Source organism: Mustelus asterias, chromosome 4 (genome assembly GCF_964213995.1).
Source record: "Mustelus asterias chromosome 4, sMusAst1.hap1.1, whole genome shotgun sequence".
In the NCBI taxonomy this organism is placed as follows: Eukaryota; Metazoa; Chordata; class Chondrichthyes; order Carcharhiniformes; family Triakidae; genus Mustelus; species Mustelus asterias.
The window spans coordinates 37,932,607-37,952,671 of record NC_135804.1 but is presented as its reverse complement, the minus strand read 5'-3'; the positions used below and the strand labels follow the sequence as shown (position 1 = coordinate 37,952,671).

The 20,065-nt window shown below is 42.4% G+C and overlaps 1 protein-coding gene across 2 annotated transcripts in view; it reads left to right on the top strand.

Annotated features, from left to right (window-relative positions):
• peds1a (plasmanylethanolamine desaturase 1a) overlaps window positions 1–19,188 on the top strand; it is a 153,543-nt gene extending 134,355 nt beyond the window's left edge. For both annotated transcript variants that reach the window (XM_078210849.1, XM_078210851.1), the window contains 2 exons: window positions 14,164–14,376; window positions 16,040–19,188. In XM_078210849.1, the coding sequence (XP_078066975.1) occupies window positions 14,164–14,376; window positions 16,040–16,161 (335 nt within the window). In that variant the 3' untranslated portion in view covers window positions 16,162–19,188. The remainder of the gene's footprint in view (window positions 1–14,163; window positions 14,377–16,039) is intronic.
• Window positions 19,189–20,065: the final 877 nt, after the last annotated feature.

Below are 20,065 nucleotides of genomic sequence, written 5' to 3'. Positions count from 1 at the left end.
GAAATCAGAATGTAAACTGGAGCATGGAAATGACCTGGCACGGGTCTCGTTTGTTTATTTGTTTGAAAGGCATATTGTAAGATGGGCCTTCTCGCAAATCTTGTTTATTTGAGAGCCGCATACACAAGCTTGTGTTATTGTGTGAGGGAACTAAGTGCCAGAGCATGGTTCCCTGGGCATCTGGCGGGTGCCTCAAAATAAACTTGTTGAATTCAGCAAGGCCATTCCTTTAACTAGCTCTTTCCTCTCGCAGCTCTCGAAAAATCTGAAGCAGTGACTTTAGGGTTGCTGCAGACTGCCTCAGACCCCATGCATTGGGAGCTGGCAGCACTAATGTGACATACCAGCAATATAAAAGCAGCTGTAGTGTAAGCCACCCCTGCGGGGTTGGGCCCTACTAACAATAGCTGCTTGTTTTATTATTCAAATGCATTTCAAGTATTACAAAGAATCCAAGGCATGCAGTTTTTAAAAGTATGAATTTTATACTTTGTATTTACCAAATGCCGCCTCGCTCCTCCTAAAGAAGAGCCAAGCTGTTTAATTTTGAAAGGTTATTTGATTTGACATTGTTCTCCTCTATAGTATGCGGTGTGTCATTGAACCGTTCTGTCCTCCCTGCAGAAGTCCATTTAAATAGCGGCCCTTTGGTGAAAGCATCTCCCACTGAAGGGAATGGGTAGTGATAATGAAGCTGGCCCTTCTATCAGCATACTGTATGCAGAGAGGTTGCTGTGGAAATACTGGACTTGTACAATCAGATCAGCTGAGTAACAGCAGTTCAAAGAGACTCATTGTGCCAGCAGATGATGTCAGCTGATAGAGGATTTTAAAAGCTCTGATAGTTTAATGTGAGTGGCTGCCTGTGATTTGCAAGCAATGTGTAATATTTCCCGTTTTCATATTTTTAAAAATAATTCCTGAGTGATTCAAAGTGATCCGCTCCCGCTCCGTCGCACCCGTACCCTCTTCCCAACGTTCTTCCTTGCGGCTGAGAGTGACACGTGAGGCCGTGCAGAAATAATGCAGTCCAGGTCACACAGGAAAATTGGGGTGAGTCCTGATGCCATTTCCTGCATGGAGCACGGGGTCATATCCATTGGCCCATTAACAACCAACAGGGGATGCGTTCTCAATCAGATGTCCAGCTGCTAAGGCCTTTTTCCCAGGAGACAAGCATCCAGATGGTGTTGTTTGAATTCCGTTCCCCAGGGATAATCCCGTATGTGCTTGGAAAACTGATTCACCACATGTTCTTCCTCCTCTCCAGTTTTAAATGGACTTTTGATCTGACCCCCTTCTGTCTCCCACTGCTCTTTGCAGGAAACATTATCAGGACCCCCCAGTAGGCGAAGCCTATGTAAAAAAAAAGTCATCACTGTTCTGCCCGCAGAGTTATGGAATTCTTTTATCTCGTTCCCAGATGGGAAAGTGGATATAATATTGGTGGTCCTGTTCCTTCATCTTTCGGTGCTGAAATTACAGAATTGAGACGGCTTGCAGACTTCCACTGAATTTTTACAGCTACATCCTCCCAGAGGATAAACTTTACTTTCAGAACCAGGTCTACTTTTAAAAATTAAGAGCAACACCATCTTCAGTAATCTACAAACTAGCTGACTACCAAGGGGGAGCTTTGAATTACACAGAGTATGTTCTTTTGCACGGAATGATTTGATGCTTTTTCAATCGAGGGCCAGCAACTCAGCAGGCATCAGACTCCTCTTCCAGCCTCGGAGAAGTATTTGAAATTCTGGATGGGGTGGATAACCACAGAGGCTTCAACCCTTCCAAATTCCTCCTGTTTGGTCATTCCAAAGCATTCAAATAATCTATGGGGGCTCCTGCTAAGAAAATCTACTTGTTCCTGAAAGGGGAAGGGGGGGTCAGCAGGTTGTTCAAAGTAAAAGCCACAGTTGTCTGGTGATATTCTGATCAGGATTCTTTGAACCTTGGAGGGCAAGAGTTTAGTAGAATTTTTTTCCCCAAATTGGGATTAAACACGTCTACATTTTGCTGAACCTGTAGGGATGCACAAATCTAGTGCATTCATTAAACTTTTAGTCTGATTTTAACTAGCCTATGTGTGTTAAGATGAATTTTTTTTTTACACTAAAACTCAGAACATGTTTCTACTTTGGTAACTGTTCACAAAGGTGGCACAGTGGTGAGTGCTGTATTGTGTTAACTCCTGGGCACTTAAGATATCTCTGACTCCGTAAGCACTTCAGTTTGTTTTAAAATTGTATACTGTCCTATCTTAATTTAATTCTGAATGTAAACTCCGAGCATCAGCCCCATTTAAATCTGGACATTGAGGTAATTTTCACTTTCACCTGGGGAAGGCATTGTCTGACCTTTGTGCTCCCACGGGTATCAGTGGAAATTAAAATTGGGCGGGTTTCATGCTGGGTGGGCAGTCAGCTTGCTAAGTTTACTGCCAAAGTGTTGAAGGTGAAAATTAGCTGCGTTGATTTTGAAAATGCTTAAAAGCTGGTTCCTGGCGATTGTTGTGGAAATGGCTTTTTGGCAGTGGCCTGGTTACAGTGCAGGGATGCAGTATTAGAGGAGCGTGAATTTATTGCATCCTACAAGTCACTGCTGGGTAAACCCCTGGAAGTAGTTTTCACCTGCTGTGATTGGACCCTGTCACCCTGAGCACCAGGGTATTTCTACTTCCCAGTTAACCGCTGGCATCTCTCAGTGCTACCCCTTACTTTCCCTCACTGACTATCTGTGACTTCCCCCCCCCCCACCCCCCTTGCTCCTCCACCCAACACCTACCACTCTATCCTCCCTCTGCCTGTAATCCACTGCCATTACTCTACTGCTGTCATTCCCATGTCCTCCTCATCTAATGCTTTCACAACCCAGGATTTTCTCCATGCCTCTAAACCCACCTATTGCCCCTTCAACTCTTAACATCATCCCAGTGGTTTTTACTGATCCTAACATTCCAATGCTTTGTCACCTCTTGACTCATGTCTTAAAACTGTAGGAACACTGCCTCAGCACAAATGACACCACCATTGCTATGTACAATATTTGACACCTATGGCATGCGATATTTACATTCTTACTTGGCCTTTAGTTTTCTCCCCATGAATGCACACTTCACTTACAGCTACTTTATAACTGCCTAGCGATCAAATCTGGGAGTCCTGTTATCTTTTGGCTTAGCCATTTACTACTTTAAACAGTGGAGGAGTCTTTGGGGAAAGCACTTTATCATTAGATGAAGAAGTTCCCGAGTGGAAAAGGCATTAGCCAGGGTCTAGGTAGAAAGAACTTGATTAAGAGGGAGGGTTCAGTTCAGCCAGCGATAAATCAAGGCAATGCTTGTTTCCCTCTCTCTACACTTGGTGGGAAAATAGACCACTCCAGTCTGATCTTATAAACATTTCCAATGGCCCAGGAGACATTGACATGGACCTCAGAGAAAATCGCTAAATGTCGTCTGGTTCAGGAGTGGGAAGGTTCAGCGATTTACCAGATGTTCAGAGAAGTATTGACCCGAATCTTGAAATCAACAATGACGCAAGGAAGCTATCTGACCTCAAATAAAGCTGCCCAGAAAGACCTAGCTATCTAGCGCCAGGAACCCGGGTTCAATTCCAGCCTTGGGTGACTGTCAGTGTGGAGTCTGCACATTCTCTCTGTGTCCATGCGGGTTTCCTCCAGGTACTCCAGTTTCTCCCCCACACAGATGTGCAGGTTAGATCGATTGGCAATGCTAAATTGCCCCTTAGTTTCCCAAGATGTGTAGTTTAGGGGGATTAGCAGGGTAAATACGTGGGGTTACGGGGATAGGGTGGATGCTCTCTGAGAATCAGTGCAGACTCGATGGGCCAAATGGCTTCTTTCTGCACTGTTGGTATTCTATGATTCTCGATCTGTGTGGTGTGGTTTTAAATTAAGGGGATGTCCTGACATGCAGTCCCAGTGATGTCACTGAACCGGCAAGTAGCCAATCATGTTGAACTATTTGCAGACAGCAAATGAGGAAGTTAAAAGTAGTTAATATAATAGAATTTAAATTTTCAAGCGTGAGAGTAAATCATTATGATTGGATTTTGATAAAAGCTAAAGATAAACAAACTTTTTACAAAAGACAATTGTGAATTTTTAAAATCATTTATGGAGAAATTTGACATTCTGTAGATATAAAATTAGCTTTTTGGGGTCAGTGAGAGTGTTTCTCGGTATTCTGAAGTTAGTACACTGTTAAAAACCCAATTACACCTTTACTGATTGTAGATTTCTGCATTATTCTGTACACGTGTGCCTGGGTAATGTTGAGTCTCACTGCTGGGGTCAAAAGATGGAGGCGAACCCCACTTCAGCCGGTGCTGCACCCGAGGCGGTATATTGCTGGCAGCAGCCAATTGAGGGCCACCAGTTAATAAGAGCCACTGCTTGTGGCGGAGACTACGACTCACGGGAGAACACACTTAAGTGGTGGAGCACCCAACATGGAGCATGGTGTGCTCATATAGGAAGGCCCCATGCTTGAAACCAGCTTGGGGACTGCCAGCTTTCACTGGTCATTTGACCTCACATTGGGCGTCCAAGCTGCCCACCTTCCTACTGGTCGTGTGGAATGGCAGCAGGAAGAGGTCAGGCTGCCCTCTGGATGCCTTCCCCAGTCCTCTTGCACCTCCTAGCCAGTCCCCAGTTTAGCGGAGTTGGCTGGATAGCTGATTTGTGAATCAGAGTGATGCCTACAGTGAGGGTTCAATTCCCGTACCGGCTGAGGTTATTCTAACTTGCCCCTGGCCTGAGGTGTGGTCATCCTCGGGTTAAAACACCACCAGTCAGCTCTCCCACTCAATGGATAGAGCAACCTATGGTCATCTAGAACAATGGCGACTTTACCTTTACCATTATGACTGCAAATTCCAGATTAATATCTACTAAAAATGCTATTTTTTAATGCAGCCCCTCAAAAAAAGCAACTGATGAATGAATTATTGCAAGCATCCTGTGTGACTCCATTTTTTTTAAACACCAGAATGTTCCAAAGGTAACCAGATAGCTATGATCTATAGTGATTAAAAACATGCACTTGCATCTGAATATTAACCTCACGGGCTGCACCAAATTCCCACCTTACCTGTCTGATCTGCTGTTCATTTATTCCTTCTTGCACAACGATCTGGTAACATGATGAAGAAGTTATGTAACAGTTTATGAAAGAACTTGCAGACACTTGCAATCCAAAAGTGACACCTAGGAATGGATGAGTTAGCCACCCTGACAGTTCTTCCGTTATATTAGTTCACGGCTGATCAAGATCCAGACATTTGGATCAGATTATTTAAGAGCCAATTACACGGTAGCATGGTGAAAAAAACAGATTCACTGGATGTTCAGTTTATTTTTATGTTTCTTTCAATCCCAGTAAACTAACAAAGGACACTTGGGTTGTACATGTATATTCTCCTTTCAATTCTGAACACCATATTTCCAAATTGATTCTGTTTTACTTGTAAATTGTACATTTGAGTGCAGTGTGTTTCAGCACAGGGTGAAACAAATGTATGTATAACGGGCACATTTTTCATCTCTCTCCCCTCCTCCCCACCCCCCCCCCCCCCAAAGTAATGAGTTGCAGGATGTATTTATAATTTGTAGTCCGCTGCAGTCGCGCACCATCACAGTTGATGACCAAACCCTGACAGTACAACGTATTGTGAGAAAGGGCAAGAATGTAATTAACACAGCGAGTTTGGAGAAGTGGTACTGTGTCGTGCTCAAAAATAACTGTAAACATCCGAGCCGACCTGGGTCGCATCAGCCCCTGATTTTGTCCGCGTGTGATTGCGAACAAGCAAGGGCTCCGAGGAATTGTCTGTGAGAAAGATGTAACTCTGGACTGTTGACAAGGATGTATGAAAATATAATGTAGGTTCACCATCTGATGTGAATGTGTGTCAAGCATCATCTACTACTCCAATGAAATCGCTGATCAGTTTTGACATACTTGATATTGATTGGTGGATTTAGGTAGGGTTAACACAGTCAGACGAGACATGAACTGTCAGTGGGACGTGGCGTAGGATGAGGCACAAGCTGGCAGCCAGGAAGAGAATGAAGAGATGAAGAAGAATCTTCTACAGTCTTTCCTGACTAGGATATGGCATCCTCTGGTGCTCATTAGGACATGCAGTAACTCAGAAACAGGATGATAGCTCCAGTGGTTTAGCGCTCAGCTGCAAACTACAATGATGCAAGTCTGATTCCGAGGGATGCCTGTCACTCAAATATGCTTGCCTTGGAGGGTGAATCTTCATTCTCCTCAGGTGAGCTGCAAGATGGGATGTAATACAAGTCTGATTTTTGCCATGGGGAAGTGAAAAAAATATGCCGACATACCCTGTTTGAATTGTATGTTGCTGCGGTGATCTAGCCTCTCAGGCAGCACTGTGCCTGCTACAGTGCAGGGCAGCATTCTCCATTGAAACAGCAGTGTGCCTCTTGCTTGGCGGATTGTGTGGGACACTTTGCCTCAACTTGGGCTGACCAGTGCAGTGTTGTGCTGAATACCATGATGCAACTCTTCCAGTTGTGGAGATGTTTTCCTATAGAATGGTCTTCAACTAGTTGTGTCCAGCATGATCCGCCTTCAGCACATGTGACCACACCAACTCCTATAGTTTCCCTTTCTGTTGCCAGCTGAGTGACACTGCCCTCGCCTGCTTCTGTTCTTAACTACACAGTCATTGCCAGACAATTTCCTCCAAAGGCCTTTCATCCTGTCCTCAGGCTGAGAATCCCCCAAGGATCTATCTTTAGTCCCTCCTGTTTTGTTTTAATCTCAAATTATTGCATCCAAAAACATGCTGGATTGCACATAGCTCTGCCTCACAACGTCTCTCAATCCCTCCACTGCTTCCGTGCCATTTTTAAAGTATTTATTCAGCAGATGTGGGCATTGCTGGCTGGGCCAGTATTTATTGCCCATCCCTAATTGCCCTGCAGTGAATGACTTGCTAAACCATTTCAGTCATTGCTGTGGATCTGGAGTCACATGTAAGACCAAGTAATGATTTCCTTCCCAAAATGGATGGGCTTTTATGACAACCAGCAATGACAGACATTTTAAATTCCACATTTTAAAAAATTCAATTCAAATTTCACCATCCGCCATGGTGGGATTCGAATCAGTGCATTACCCTGCCTCTCTGGATGACTTGTCCAGTGACGATACAACTATACCATCGTCGCTACCAATTAGACTGCTTATTTGACCTCCAGACCTAAATGAGCCAAAATTCCCTTCAGTTAAACATTGGGAAATCCAAAGCCATTGGGTGAAATTTTCCAGCCCTTCACACTGGTGGGATTCTGGTCCCGCCGTTGTGAATGGAGATTTCAATGGCTAGCCCCACCGTTTGTCGGTGGGGGTGGGGGGGGGGGGGGTGCTGGAAAATTGCAACTGCTGCCTTCAGTTCCAGCCACAAACTGTGTTCCTTAGCCACCAGTTCTATTCTCTCCATGGCTGGTTCTCAGGGTGAACCAGGATGTCTATTTGACTCCAAGGCAAGCTTCTCATTCCCAATCTGTTCTACCACAAAGACTGCCTTCTTCTACAGACCTAAAATCTGTTTTCACCCCTACCCAGCCTATCTGCTACTGAAACCATCATCCATTTTTTGTTACCTGCAGACTCAACTATTCCAGTGCTCCTCCCCTCTTCCGTAAGTAGCCAAAATTGTCTTGTCCTTATCTTAATTTGTACCAAGTTTCCCCCCCCCTCCCCCCTCCTCTCCCCCCCCTCCTCCCTCCTCTCCCCCCCCCTCCCCCCTCCTCTCCCCCCCCCCCCCCCTCCTCTCCCCCCCCCCCCCTCCCCCCTCCTCTCCCCCCCCCCCACCACCCCCATCATCCCTGTGGCCACAGACTGGCATGGCCCCCAGTCTAAAAACATCTGGCTTTTAAAATTCTCACCCTCACATTCAAATCCCTCCATGGTCTCGGCCCTTTCTATGTCTGTAACCTTCTCCAGCTCATAGCTATGTGTTCTTCCAAAGCTAGACTTCTGTGTGCCCCTCACCATTCTTGCCTCCATGTGGCTGTGCATTAAACCATCTGGGTCCTAAGCCCTGCTGTTCCCTCCATAAACCTTTCTGCCTCTTTACCTCTCCCCATTTAACACACTCCAAAAAACCTTCCTCTTTAATCAAGCTTCACATCCCCTGTCCCATCATCTCCTCCATTGCCTTGCTGTCATTTTATTTTCCGATTAACCCTCCTATGAAGCACTTTGTGGGAAGTTGCTGCACTGAAGGGACTAGACAAATGCAGGTTGTTGTCATAGATAGTAGGAAATTTTGAAGTAAATTTTTAAAACGGAGAAAGTAATAATTATGATAAGCACAGCTGTACTGCGGGTGAATGTGGTAATGCGGTGTACACAATTGGAGTAGCAGTGGGCTTGTGTTGCGATTCCACATAAACTGAGTTCAGAGTCTTGGCAAAACCAGGAAGGTGAGATGAAACCCCAGTGGAGGAATTATCTTGGACTGCTTTGGGACACTTCCCAATAACATTGCTGGAAGTATTGGATCAGATGGCCATTGAGTAACATGTGATATGGAATAATCTAAAGTCGGAGAGAATAAATTAAGCGAAGGAATTGTGATAAAAGAATGTTGTACTTTCATGAGACCAATGAGGTGGTGCAAGTTTATGAAAGTACTTAAACCAGGACATCATTTCTGAGCCACATTACAGACACTATCACCAAAAGTGAGCAATATCTTTGAGTTACCTTTCAGTGGGCGGCACGGTGGCACAGTGGTTAGCAATGCTGCCTCACAGTGCCAGGGACCCGGGTTCGATTCCCGGCTTGGGTCACTATCTCTGTGGAATTTGCACATTCTCCCCATGTCTGTGGGTTTCCTCCGGGTGCTCCGCTTTCTCCCCACAGTCTGAAAGACATGTTGGTTCGGTGCATTGACCCCAACAGGTGCCGGAGTGTGGAGACTAGGGGAATTTTACAGTAACTTCATTGCAGTGTTAATGTAAGCCTTCCTTGTGACTAATAAATAAACTTTATTTTTGCGTTGACATTCAAAATGAAAAGGGGACAAATTCAGTAAAATGTGGCACTTTAATGCAAGCTAATGCAGCAGTAGGAATACTGACCAATGCATTCTGCATAAATGGGCAATGAAAGTTAATTGAAATGTTACATTCACTCGGTGCTGATACAGTGCAATAACACCCATCGAGACAATCTAGACATAGTATCGGGAAAAGCTTGTAAATTGTTTGCCTCTTATTATTTGACTCGGCGGCACAGTGGGTTGGCACTACTGCCTCATAGCGCTAGGGACAAGGGGGTTCGATTCCGGCCTTGGGTGACTGTGCGTTCTCCTTCTGTCTGCGTGGGTTTCCTCCGGCTACTCCAGTTTCCTCCCACAGTCCAAAGATGTGCAGGATAAGTGGATTGGCCATGCTAAATTGTCCCTTAAAATTGTCCAAGGATTGGGAAAAGGCATTGGCGCAGTGGTTTTGTCACTGGACTAGTAATTCAAAGACCCAGGGTAACGCCCTCGGGACCTGGGTTTGAATCCCACCATGACAGCTGGTGAAATTTGAATTCAATAAAAATCTGAAATTAAAAGTCTAATGATGACCATTGTCGATTGCTATAAAAGCCCATCTGGTTCACTAATATCTTTTAGGGAAGGAAATCTGTCGTCCTTACCTGATCTGGCCTACATGTGACTCCATCCTACAGCAATGTGTTTGACTCTTAAATCTCCTCAGGGATGGGCAACAAATGATGGCCTAGCTAGCGATGCCCACGCCACGAACAAATTTTTAAAAAGTGGATGTGTAGCTTTGGTGGATTAGCCATGGCAAATACACGGAATTACAGGGATGGAACGGGAGGGTGGACCTTGGAAAGATGCTGTTTCGGGGAGAAGGACAGTAAGAAGTCTCACAAAACACCAGGTTAAAGTCCAACAGGACTTGTTGGACTTTAACCTGGTGTTGTGAGACTTCTTACTGTGCTTACCCCAGTCCAACACCAGCATCTCCACATCGGAGAGAAGGTGCAGATTCGATGAGCCGAATGGCCTCCTTCTGCACTGCAGGAATTCTATGGATTTTAATGTTAGGGGATGTTAACTTAGCTTTCCTCCTGGAAGTGTATAAGAGTTGTTCACCTTGCGTACTGCCCAATACTTGTTCAAAACATCATGGCTGTGAGATGAACTCCAGCTGTGAGCAAGACACTTAAGCTTAAATATTTAAATTAGATGTTATCCCTTTTATTTGATCCTTGCAAATGTGCCTCAACGCACAATGTGCCAGGCTTGTCTTCTTGTTATTTTAAATTCCACTGTAAGCAGACAATTAAATGGATATCACTTATTTTATCTCTTTGTTATTTATGTATTTAGTTGACTTTCTCACAAGAGTAAAATTGCAAGAAGGTTCAAATTGTTCTTTTATAGCACCATCTAGTGGCACTGTAACATTTTTTCAATCAAATCCCCCAGAAAGCTGCCACTCGCACTAAATTCAATTGATCGTTATTTTTACTGTCGTGGTTGCTCATCTTTGTGAGGGATTAATTTTTACTCAGCACGGTGTCTTTACCAACCGTTTATTAAACCAAAAGGTGATTCCTAAAATTTTTGAAGGGGAGACATTTCACAGAATCCCTCCAGTGCAGTAGGAGGCCATTTGGCCCATCGGGCCTGCACCGACAACAATCCCACCCAGGCCCAATCCCCGTAACCCCACTTATTTATCCTGCTATTCCCCCTGACACTAAGGGGCAATTTAGCATGGCCAATCAACCTAACCCGCACATCTTGGGAGGAAACCGGAGCACCTGGAGGAAACTCCACACAGTGACCCAAGGTCGGAATTGAACGCGGGTCCGTGGCGCTGTGAGGCAGTAGTGCTAACCACTGCGCCACCGTGCCGCCCTGACGAGAACAGAGTTAATGTGAGAGTAACTCACCTTTAAAGATGGACTTTTTATAGAATTGGATCGGATCTATCACATGCGTATTATAAATTGATAATTTACTCCTACTGCCACCAGCCATCAATGTTCATCTCATCAATGTAGATGGTTGGTGAGACACTTGTTCAAGAAGATATTGAGAGAAGATGACTACCTTGTGAAGACTGAGATATTTGGTTAAATATTCCAAACTATACGTTAAAATCTAAGCCCTCTACAGATTCTGATTACTTTTAGGAAGTTACTGTTATTTTATTAAGCATTTTATATGTTCCCAGCTTGTTGCTAGTTTCATATTCAGATATTCTGCAGCAAAGTCCAATTTTAAAAGTAATGTTACACTCGACTTCACTTAATGGCCTTGAATTAATAATCCTTTAATACTCAATGTTCTTTGCAGCTGTTATAATGATATGCGATTTCTGTTTCTACAAATGTTTGAGTACTGCGTGTTCTAAAGTCGATTTGGGGAATTGCAAAAAGTATTGCTAAATAATGCATTATAATCACATAATTACAACTTTTGACAGAAGCACCACCTTATTCCTCAACAATGAGATGGGTCTAATCCCCTCTTTCATCTCTGCTCATCACGCATAACTTTATTATTGGAGCAAGTATGTTTTCAGTTGTTGAAGTTTCTATCAATCCAGTGTTATACAGCTTTAATTTAAATGCCTTCCAAGCATTCCAGTTTAATGAGACAAACAAGGACAGTAATTCAATTATTTCTTTCTTCAACACTTCTAGTACCAACTCAAACATAAACAGTTGCAACTCATTAACTCTTTACTGAACTTTAACTCTAAGTGAACATCAACTTTCAATTGAACTTTAACTCTTAAACTGCACCTTAACTTAACTGAACATCAATTTTAACTATTTAACTGAAAATAGATACGACCAAGTTTAGGAAAGTCATCACCATGAAATATCCTCGATGTAGAATCTATCTTCTCAGAAGCATCCTTCAGGGCACAGGTCTTCTTGCAATGGTTGGTCTCTTTGAGTTATCGCTGCCAAAGAAAGTACTCGCATGTCTTTTATCCACAATTCTCCACTCGCTTCCGGATGATTCTCTGCCATCCAGCCAATGAATTGATCAGAAACCCCCAATTGAATAATTCAATTAGGCCAATCAAATGCAGGCAGAACAGTGGCAGTGGTCCCTTGAGGCCTCATCATAACTCGACCTCTTAAGTGCATATTGTTTACATTCCAATGCCCAGAGAAGGAACACTAGCTCCAAGAGGCTGTACAGAACTCCTCCCTGCCAAGTACAAGCTGTTAACTCTGGCACCTTCTGTCCTTTGACAAATTCCAGGCCACCAGCCACAAGAAATCCCAGCATAGTGAAAAAAACAACTTTAACCAAAAAATCAGGTTTGCTTGATTGAAGACCTTTCAACAGTTTAAAAGTTAAAACTCCATTCAGCCACACTAGTCTACTGAATAGCATGCTTTAGGATAGTTATCTTAGTGCATTCCTTCTTATCTCACTGTTTTAAGGGATGTTAAATCCCAGTGCAGAATTTCCTGTCCCTGAACGCTTCAAATATTGTAACATCGCTGTGTTTTAACCACATAAAGGTAATGTCACCAGATTAACATAGGCTGACTGGTGGTGATTTAACCTGAGGGTCACCACACCTCAGGCAAGGGGCAAGGTTGAGAAGGCAGGGCCTTCGTGAATAACCTCAGCCGGTATAGGAATTGAACCTGCGCTTTTAGCGTCACTCTGCATCACAAACTAGCCATCCAGTCAACTGAGCTAACTGACTCCCCAATACTTGTGTGACAACTGCTGGAGGTTTCAATGAGGAACAAATGACCTGAAGCGTTCAATTCCAGCTTCCAGCAAGAATAGGAACCATGTTTGTTGATATTTGAGCTCATTCAATGCCAAACTAGCAGTTTGAAATCTTTCCAGCCACAACCTAAAGTAGATTCTAACAATGCCCCGTTTCTGCAGATTTTTTTACAGCTCAGTGCTTTAGTATCAAATGTTAGAAAATTACAGCAACTTCCATTCACAGCTGTTGCCTGGCCAAAAAAACATTAGGGAATTTTGAAGGCTGCAAAGGACGTGCAGTACTCAGTAGGTTAACCATATAAAGAGTTGATGAAGTAGGCCTTTGAAACCAAACCGTGCTTTCATCCCAAAACACTGTGCAGGTCGGCAACCTCTTTCTTCTCTTCATGCAGCCTCTCCTGACAGTGAAAGTGCTGTTGCTGAGAAAGGAATTCATCACTTCTGGTAACAATGAAGCGTACCATTGTGCGACCAGGTCCGGCCATTGGATGGATTGAACACAAAATGCACTGAATATTTATTCCGACAACACCGGTGAATGGTTGATTCAAGCCTATAATTCTAATTTGCGACCTGAAACCTTCACTCTCTGGGCTGAAGAGCAGATTTTTGAATTATTAGATTCAGTATCACTGACCCGAACAGGGAGTGTGGCGCGTAGCATTGGAAATTCAATTTACAATCTGAACTCTGAGAATGGTATGGATTTTTCAGGAGCCCTTGCTTTTTTTTTTATTACAATGTTAATGTTTAATAAGGAATCACCATTATGCATTTTCCATTGTGAAGCAATCATATCTGAGGTATGATTTGAGAACACAAAGGAGGAGGAAAAGACTACTTCAGATCTCTGAGGGGGATAATAGAGCAATTAGAAAAGGAAACCGCATGCTTAGAAAGTGAAAGGGGTTATTGGTGGAGATTGCTGCCATGGTGTAACATGGAGGCCAGTCCATGTTGACTGTACCCACCAGTTTTATTTGATTCAAGCAAACCTCCTGTTAGACATGCTGAACAATTCTATAAAATTAGATTTTCTTCTTGTGTTCCATGAGCTGAAGTGTGAAATCCTGTAGAGATTAGAATTTGTCCTTAGGGTTTTGTTAGTTTGGTTTAACAAGGTTTTACTGGACCATGTGATTCTATCCCATTTCCCATCACAACGTAATCCCATTGACCATCATAAAAAGTAGAAGCTTGAATTGTAGCTCATGCATAACCCATGAAAGGTGAAGGAAAGAGAAAGCATTTAATTTGTTTTTCCACGTTATTTAACTTTTCAATATTGGCAAGTAATTGAATGGCTAGTTTGACTGCTGGAAGACGGACCTTCATTTGATTCTTTCTTTTCCTTTTGCAGAAGCTATCTATGAAGCTTACGCCTGGGACTGTTACGTGTTCTGCTTAGGCATATTTGTGACAATGACCAATCAGATTCACAAATGGTCCCACACGTACTTCGGTCTGCCTCGTTGGGTCATCATCTTGCAGGACTTCCACATCATCTTGCCCAGAAAGCATCACCGAATCCACCATGTTGCCCCTCACGAAACCTACTTCTGCATTACCACAGGTCAGAGTTGCAAATGCTGCTGCAGAACCCAAGAGGAGTGGCAGAAAATTGTCAACCAACTACCTCAAACCTTTGTCTTGAACTGGAAGCGATTTAATTAAAATAGCAAGCCTTGGTTACATTCCTCTTTATTGTTCAGTAATTTGCTTATGATCACTTTGATAGCAGAGCATTTAATCTATAAATGTAATCTTGCCCAAAAATCAAACTCTCTTGCTAATATAAATGCTTACTCTGCTGAACACTGATGTTGACGACACAAGACCAGTAAGACAAATTAGAAAATTCACTGAAGGCTCTTTATTTGTATTAGTGGTTGTAAAAGGGAAAGCATCCCTATCCCACTCCGGAGAGATATAAATAGCTGCCTGCTTTATATATTTTTTGTATTTATATCCGGCTGTGAAATATTAGCGGGCAAATGTAGGTGTTGGCGATATCTTTATCATTTGTTGGTGGAAATTCACAACCAAAAGTAGTTACCAGCCCCGAGGCCTACAGTCAAATAAAAAGGGGCTGCTTTTGTCCTGAAAGTGAGTAACAATGTTCCCACCTGAGGTAAAATGCTCCGTAAGAGGATCAAATGACTTGTCATCTTCCTCTGTGACATAATCTTTCATTATCCAGGCTCGATGGAGCATTGCAGAATTCCGTTCTGCTTGGGAATAGAACTGGCTCAGTGTGAGTGATGCAGTATAGCAACCTGAGTTACCCACAAACGTCAATCTAGACAACACTTACATCGTTAGATTTGAAAGATAAGGCTATTTTTGGTCTAACCTGATCAACGGCAAAGCTGAGGTTCTGTGTATGTGTTCTGCACAACAGCACTGTGCAACCCATCAAGAGTACAAAACAGGTTGTAGCCAATCATCTCATTCAGGACTGAGTTGTCGAACAGCAGAATCCCCTTACCTCTTAGTTGTGGTATTTATTTCAAGCTGGCATGAGAAAGCCAGGCCCTTGTTTTACATTCAGAAGTATCCAAGCTTTGTTGAGGAAGCCAGGTTCACTCTCAGCCATTGGAAAAAATGATGAGTTGTTTTGTAGGACACCAACGATGAGTGTATTTACAAACAACCCACAGGGGAGAGCATCTGTTTCAAGGGAGAATGTGGCCTAACAGCCCTCTTCCCTCTCAGGAATGATATGTTCTCAATTCTCAGTAAGCAACACTCTCCACATCGAATTATTAATAACCTACTGTCAGTAGTAACAAATAGACCTGAATAAAACAGAACCAGCAGAAAACAAGAAAAATTGGCTGCACAGGGATCAATCAGGGATTTGAGGTAATCTTGAAATACTGTTTTTAGTCGCTGCATTTTTGAATGACCATTGTTTAAAAAAAAACATATTTTACATAAATCTTTTGTTCAGCTGCAACACATTGAAATGCGATTTAAAATAGGATTGTAATATTCAAAGGATGGGTGATTACCAGAGTCTAAATTCAAGTGCTGATATTGCTTATTCATTTATGATTCTAGGGTGAGATATATTATTGTCGAATGGCATAAAAGAAACAGAACAGGCTTGTATGAGGAGAATGAGCCTCACTTATCCAGGGCATTGAAGTGTGGTTGCATAGAAGGTCTAAACGTTTGTGATGTTTATGAGACTGCACAATCTGATGTATATAAATCTTCTTTGTTGTACTCAGGGTGGCTGAATTACCTCCTGGAGAAGATTGGATTTTGGCGGAACTTTGAGTATCTGGTAACAAATCTAACTGGACACGAGCCCAGGACTGACGATATGAAATGGGCCCACAAGACGGAATAGCAGACTGTTAGCCGACTAATGGCGCATTGGGCAACTGATGAGGCTGAACCATGCTTACCAAGAGAAGAAGCTTCTGAATACCTTTCCTAAACCTTGACCAGCATCTAGAAACTTGCATCACTACACGATGTGATGTATGTTCGAAAGACATTTTATTTGCAAAATCATTGCTGCCATTCAGATGAGCTGCTTATAAAGGTGTAGAAATAAATTGTTTGCTTACCACTTTACTTTAATGCATAAGATGCCGACCATGTATATGTTATTTTGTACTAATAATATAGACAAAAATAGCACCAGCGAATTTTAAGCAAATGAAAGGATCTGGGTCCCATTTTAATGGTGAACTTTGAAAGATTGTGGCAAGAATAATTGCAGACTGATCAGCCTTAAGCACTGTTAACATGATTGTAATCCCAGTAAATTGAACCAGCTCATATACACACTTCATACAAAGTTGATTGAGTTTTGTAACTATGTATTTTTGTTGTTTTTCCGCATTGACATTGATGATTGCTTCATGTGAGGTAACACATCATAATATAGAACCAAGTCAGAGAAGCCTTCACACTCCTAATGTAGCCTCACAGTTACATCATGAATAAACAAGAGGATCACTAGAATATTTTACTGTTTACTTTGGTTGTGAAACAGCTCTGGTGAGGAGCTACAGTGATGAGTTAATAGGTCCATCTGGCAGTGGTTTTGTTTCTTAGCTTCTGTGGAAATGCATGTTATACCACAACTACAGAGTAAGAAATAGTTATTTGATTTTGAAGGCAAGGGAATATATGTCCTATGATTCCGTGGCAAGGATCTGCATTGTCCACGTTTCGTGGTAGGTGGCAAAGGAACAGGAGCAGTCCCCGACCTCTAAGAAATCCCCCAAAGAGATTTTTCAATCACAGTGTAGATTTCCTCTTCTCGGACCTCAGTTTCAATTTGTGCCATCTACAGAGAATCAGTGCCTCTGGCAACAGGGCAGACCCGCTGGCAGGCTGATTCACTTATCAGATTGAAGAATTCTGACACAGCATGGCAGGAAATAAAGGGATAAAGCACATTTAAACCGTTGTTCAGAAAGCTAAATGTAGATTGGGACGGGTAGATGAGGCTAAGTGGGAAAGAAATATGTAAACAGAAATTCAAAGAAAGTTAGTTTAAAAGCTAAATACTGCAGATGCTGGAATCTGAAACAAAAACAGAAAATGCTGGAAAATCTCAGCAGGTCTGACAGAATCTGTGGCGAGAGAATAGAGCCAACGTTTCGAGTCAGGATGACCTTTTCGTCAGAACTTCATCAGGTGCTCTGATGAAGGGTCATCCTGATTCGAAACGTTGGCTCTATTCTCTCTCCACAGATGCTGTCAGACCTGCTGAGACTTTCCAGCATTTTCTGTATTTGTAAAATTAGTTTCTCAGACCAATGCAGTTGTTCGGCAATAATTGTGACTTAACATGTCGTTAAAAACTCAAGTCTTGCTCCATCAGGAGTTATTAATGTTTTCATTAGTTTTTAGCAGCAGGAATGATCTATAACCAGTTGAAGTTCATGACAAATCAGTGATTTCTAATGAGTGTATCAATGAAGACTGCAACAGCACAGCCTTTGTGGGAGCAGCATATCCCTGACAACAAGTCACAAAATTCCGCATTTAACTGCGCATGTGGGGTGCCAGAGTTTGCTGTCAGTTTTATACAGCAGCAACAGTAAGTGCTGACAACCTTACCATTATTCCGACTGCAAATTCTAGGCCCTGCTCTCACTTGTTACAGAAACCACAGATGTCTGTTTTGTAGAGCTACCACTTAAACCTACCCTGCAGAGTAGCCCTTCTTCTGAGTCGGACAGTCCGTCCCATTTATAATGTGGGGTAGAGCTCAGAGCACTAGTGCCAACATAAGCAGCTGCACATACGCCATTCTTGCAAAACCCTAACTGCAATTTTGTTTTCAGGCCATAGACTTTAAGTGAAGATCCGTGTATGCTAATATAGTTGCAGTCGTAAATATGCCAATATCACATGCATATCCAGTGGCAGGAGCCTTTTCTATTTGCTTCTGACAGTGCAGAGAAACATTGTGTGATGGGTGCTGCCAGAAGCACTAGTTCTGTCTCATTTATAGTACAGTGCTGCTACTAAAGTTAGAGATGACCGTGGCGATGGTACTGAAATAGAAATATAACATCACTCGACCGATGCAGATCCTGAAGTGTCATGATCCCACTCTGGCAGCTGCAGTTAGGACTCTCTCCTCTCTGGATCAAACACTCATCCCTGTGCTGTGTTTTGTACGTTAGTTTAATTGTCGCGTGGGTCTTCGCCCTCGTGTGTGCAGATCTGCACCTGTCACCTGCTTCTTAGCTTTACACTTAATAACCTCTAAGATAACTATCTAGCTTAATCCCTTAATCTGTCAATTTCTCTCAACACTTAATTTATTTGGGAGAAGATAACCTCCTTTACTCTTTCTGTCACTTTGGTCTCCACGTACCATGCACATTAAATGTAATTATGAATGACATTTAGTATTCTATGGATATCAGGTATTGTATGAATGGGGTAGGATGTGAATTATATTTCTGCTTAGCTCCTGTTGAGCTATCAAGTCAGCCCATTTATATGGATATAATTTCCACTGCTTCTCATTATGGTGTTTCTCAATCCATATGTTCATTCACATATTTTTTTTTTAGAAACAATTTGTTTTTGCATCTTCTAAGGGATCAGGAAGTTTGTGGTTTAGTACATTGGGTTCATTTATTTTCCAAATGAAAATGGTGCAACCTGATGAGTTATGTACTTTATCCCAGGCTGACCAGGAGCACGAGATTGTCTGTATTGAGTGGGGGCCCTGATCATACTTTGTGTTTCATTGCGATGTCAGCCACAGTTCTGCTTTTCTATTTCCATTTTAGAACCAAGAATGCTTGAAAATGCGTTGCTTGGAACCAGAGGGGATTACACTTTAAATATGTATCATCTATCTTAAGTCGAGTTTATTAATAAACATTTCTTTGCCTTATTCTGGTTTTGAAACGTCGATCTTGTTTTGTTTCTCTCTATTAAAGTTTTAGAAAGATTTTACATTCAGTGATGTATTTATTTTAGTGTGTACGAACTATTCATACGATTTTAACAATTTGGGACATTTATTTTGATTTTGATCTGATTTATTATTGTCACGTACTGGGATACAGTGAAAATTATTGTTTCTTGCACTATACGGACAAAGCATACCATTCATAGAGGGAGAAGGAAAGGAGAGGGTACAGAATATTGTGTTACAGTCATAGATAAGAGTTAGAGTTAAGTTTTAAAAGCATAGAACAAGAGTAAAAGATAGAACCAGAGGGTATGCTGAGGACAGCTCGCAAGAAGTCGCCAAGGGAACTTTCACAGTAACTTCATTGCAGTGTTAATGTAAGCCTTACTTGTGATTAATAAATAAACTTTTTTTAAAAAAGTAATGGTCCTGAATTACCTGCCATTTTGAGTGGGCTTATGATGTAAAATAAGCATATAAGGCTTTTTAAATGTGAGTTCTGGGGCAATACCTGGTTCTGCTCCACTATTAGTTGCACTGTAGTTTCCATTTGTGAACTAGGGCCTCTTGGATGTCATTAGGATTTAGTAAAATACAGAGGGGCAACATTGGAGTCCACAGATTGCCATCTGCTGGCTTCACCTCTTGATCTTGAGTCTGAGCAACCTTGTACCTCACTGATTTCACCATTTCCTTTGGTTCTAAGAGCGCCTCCCAATCAGCTCTATATCTCCTGTGCTACGAATATGTAATTTCATGGTTCCTGTGCATTAAAGATATAACTTTTGGTTTGGGGATTGAAATTTTTAAGTGCAAGATAAATTAAAGCAACTGGTGAGAAGCTGGTAAGCACACC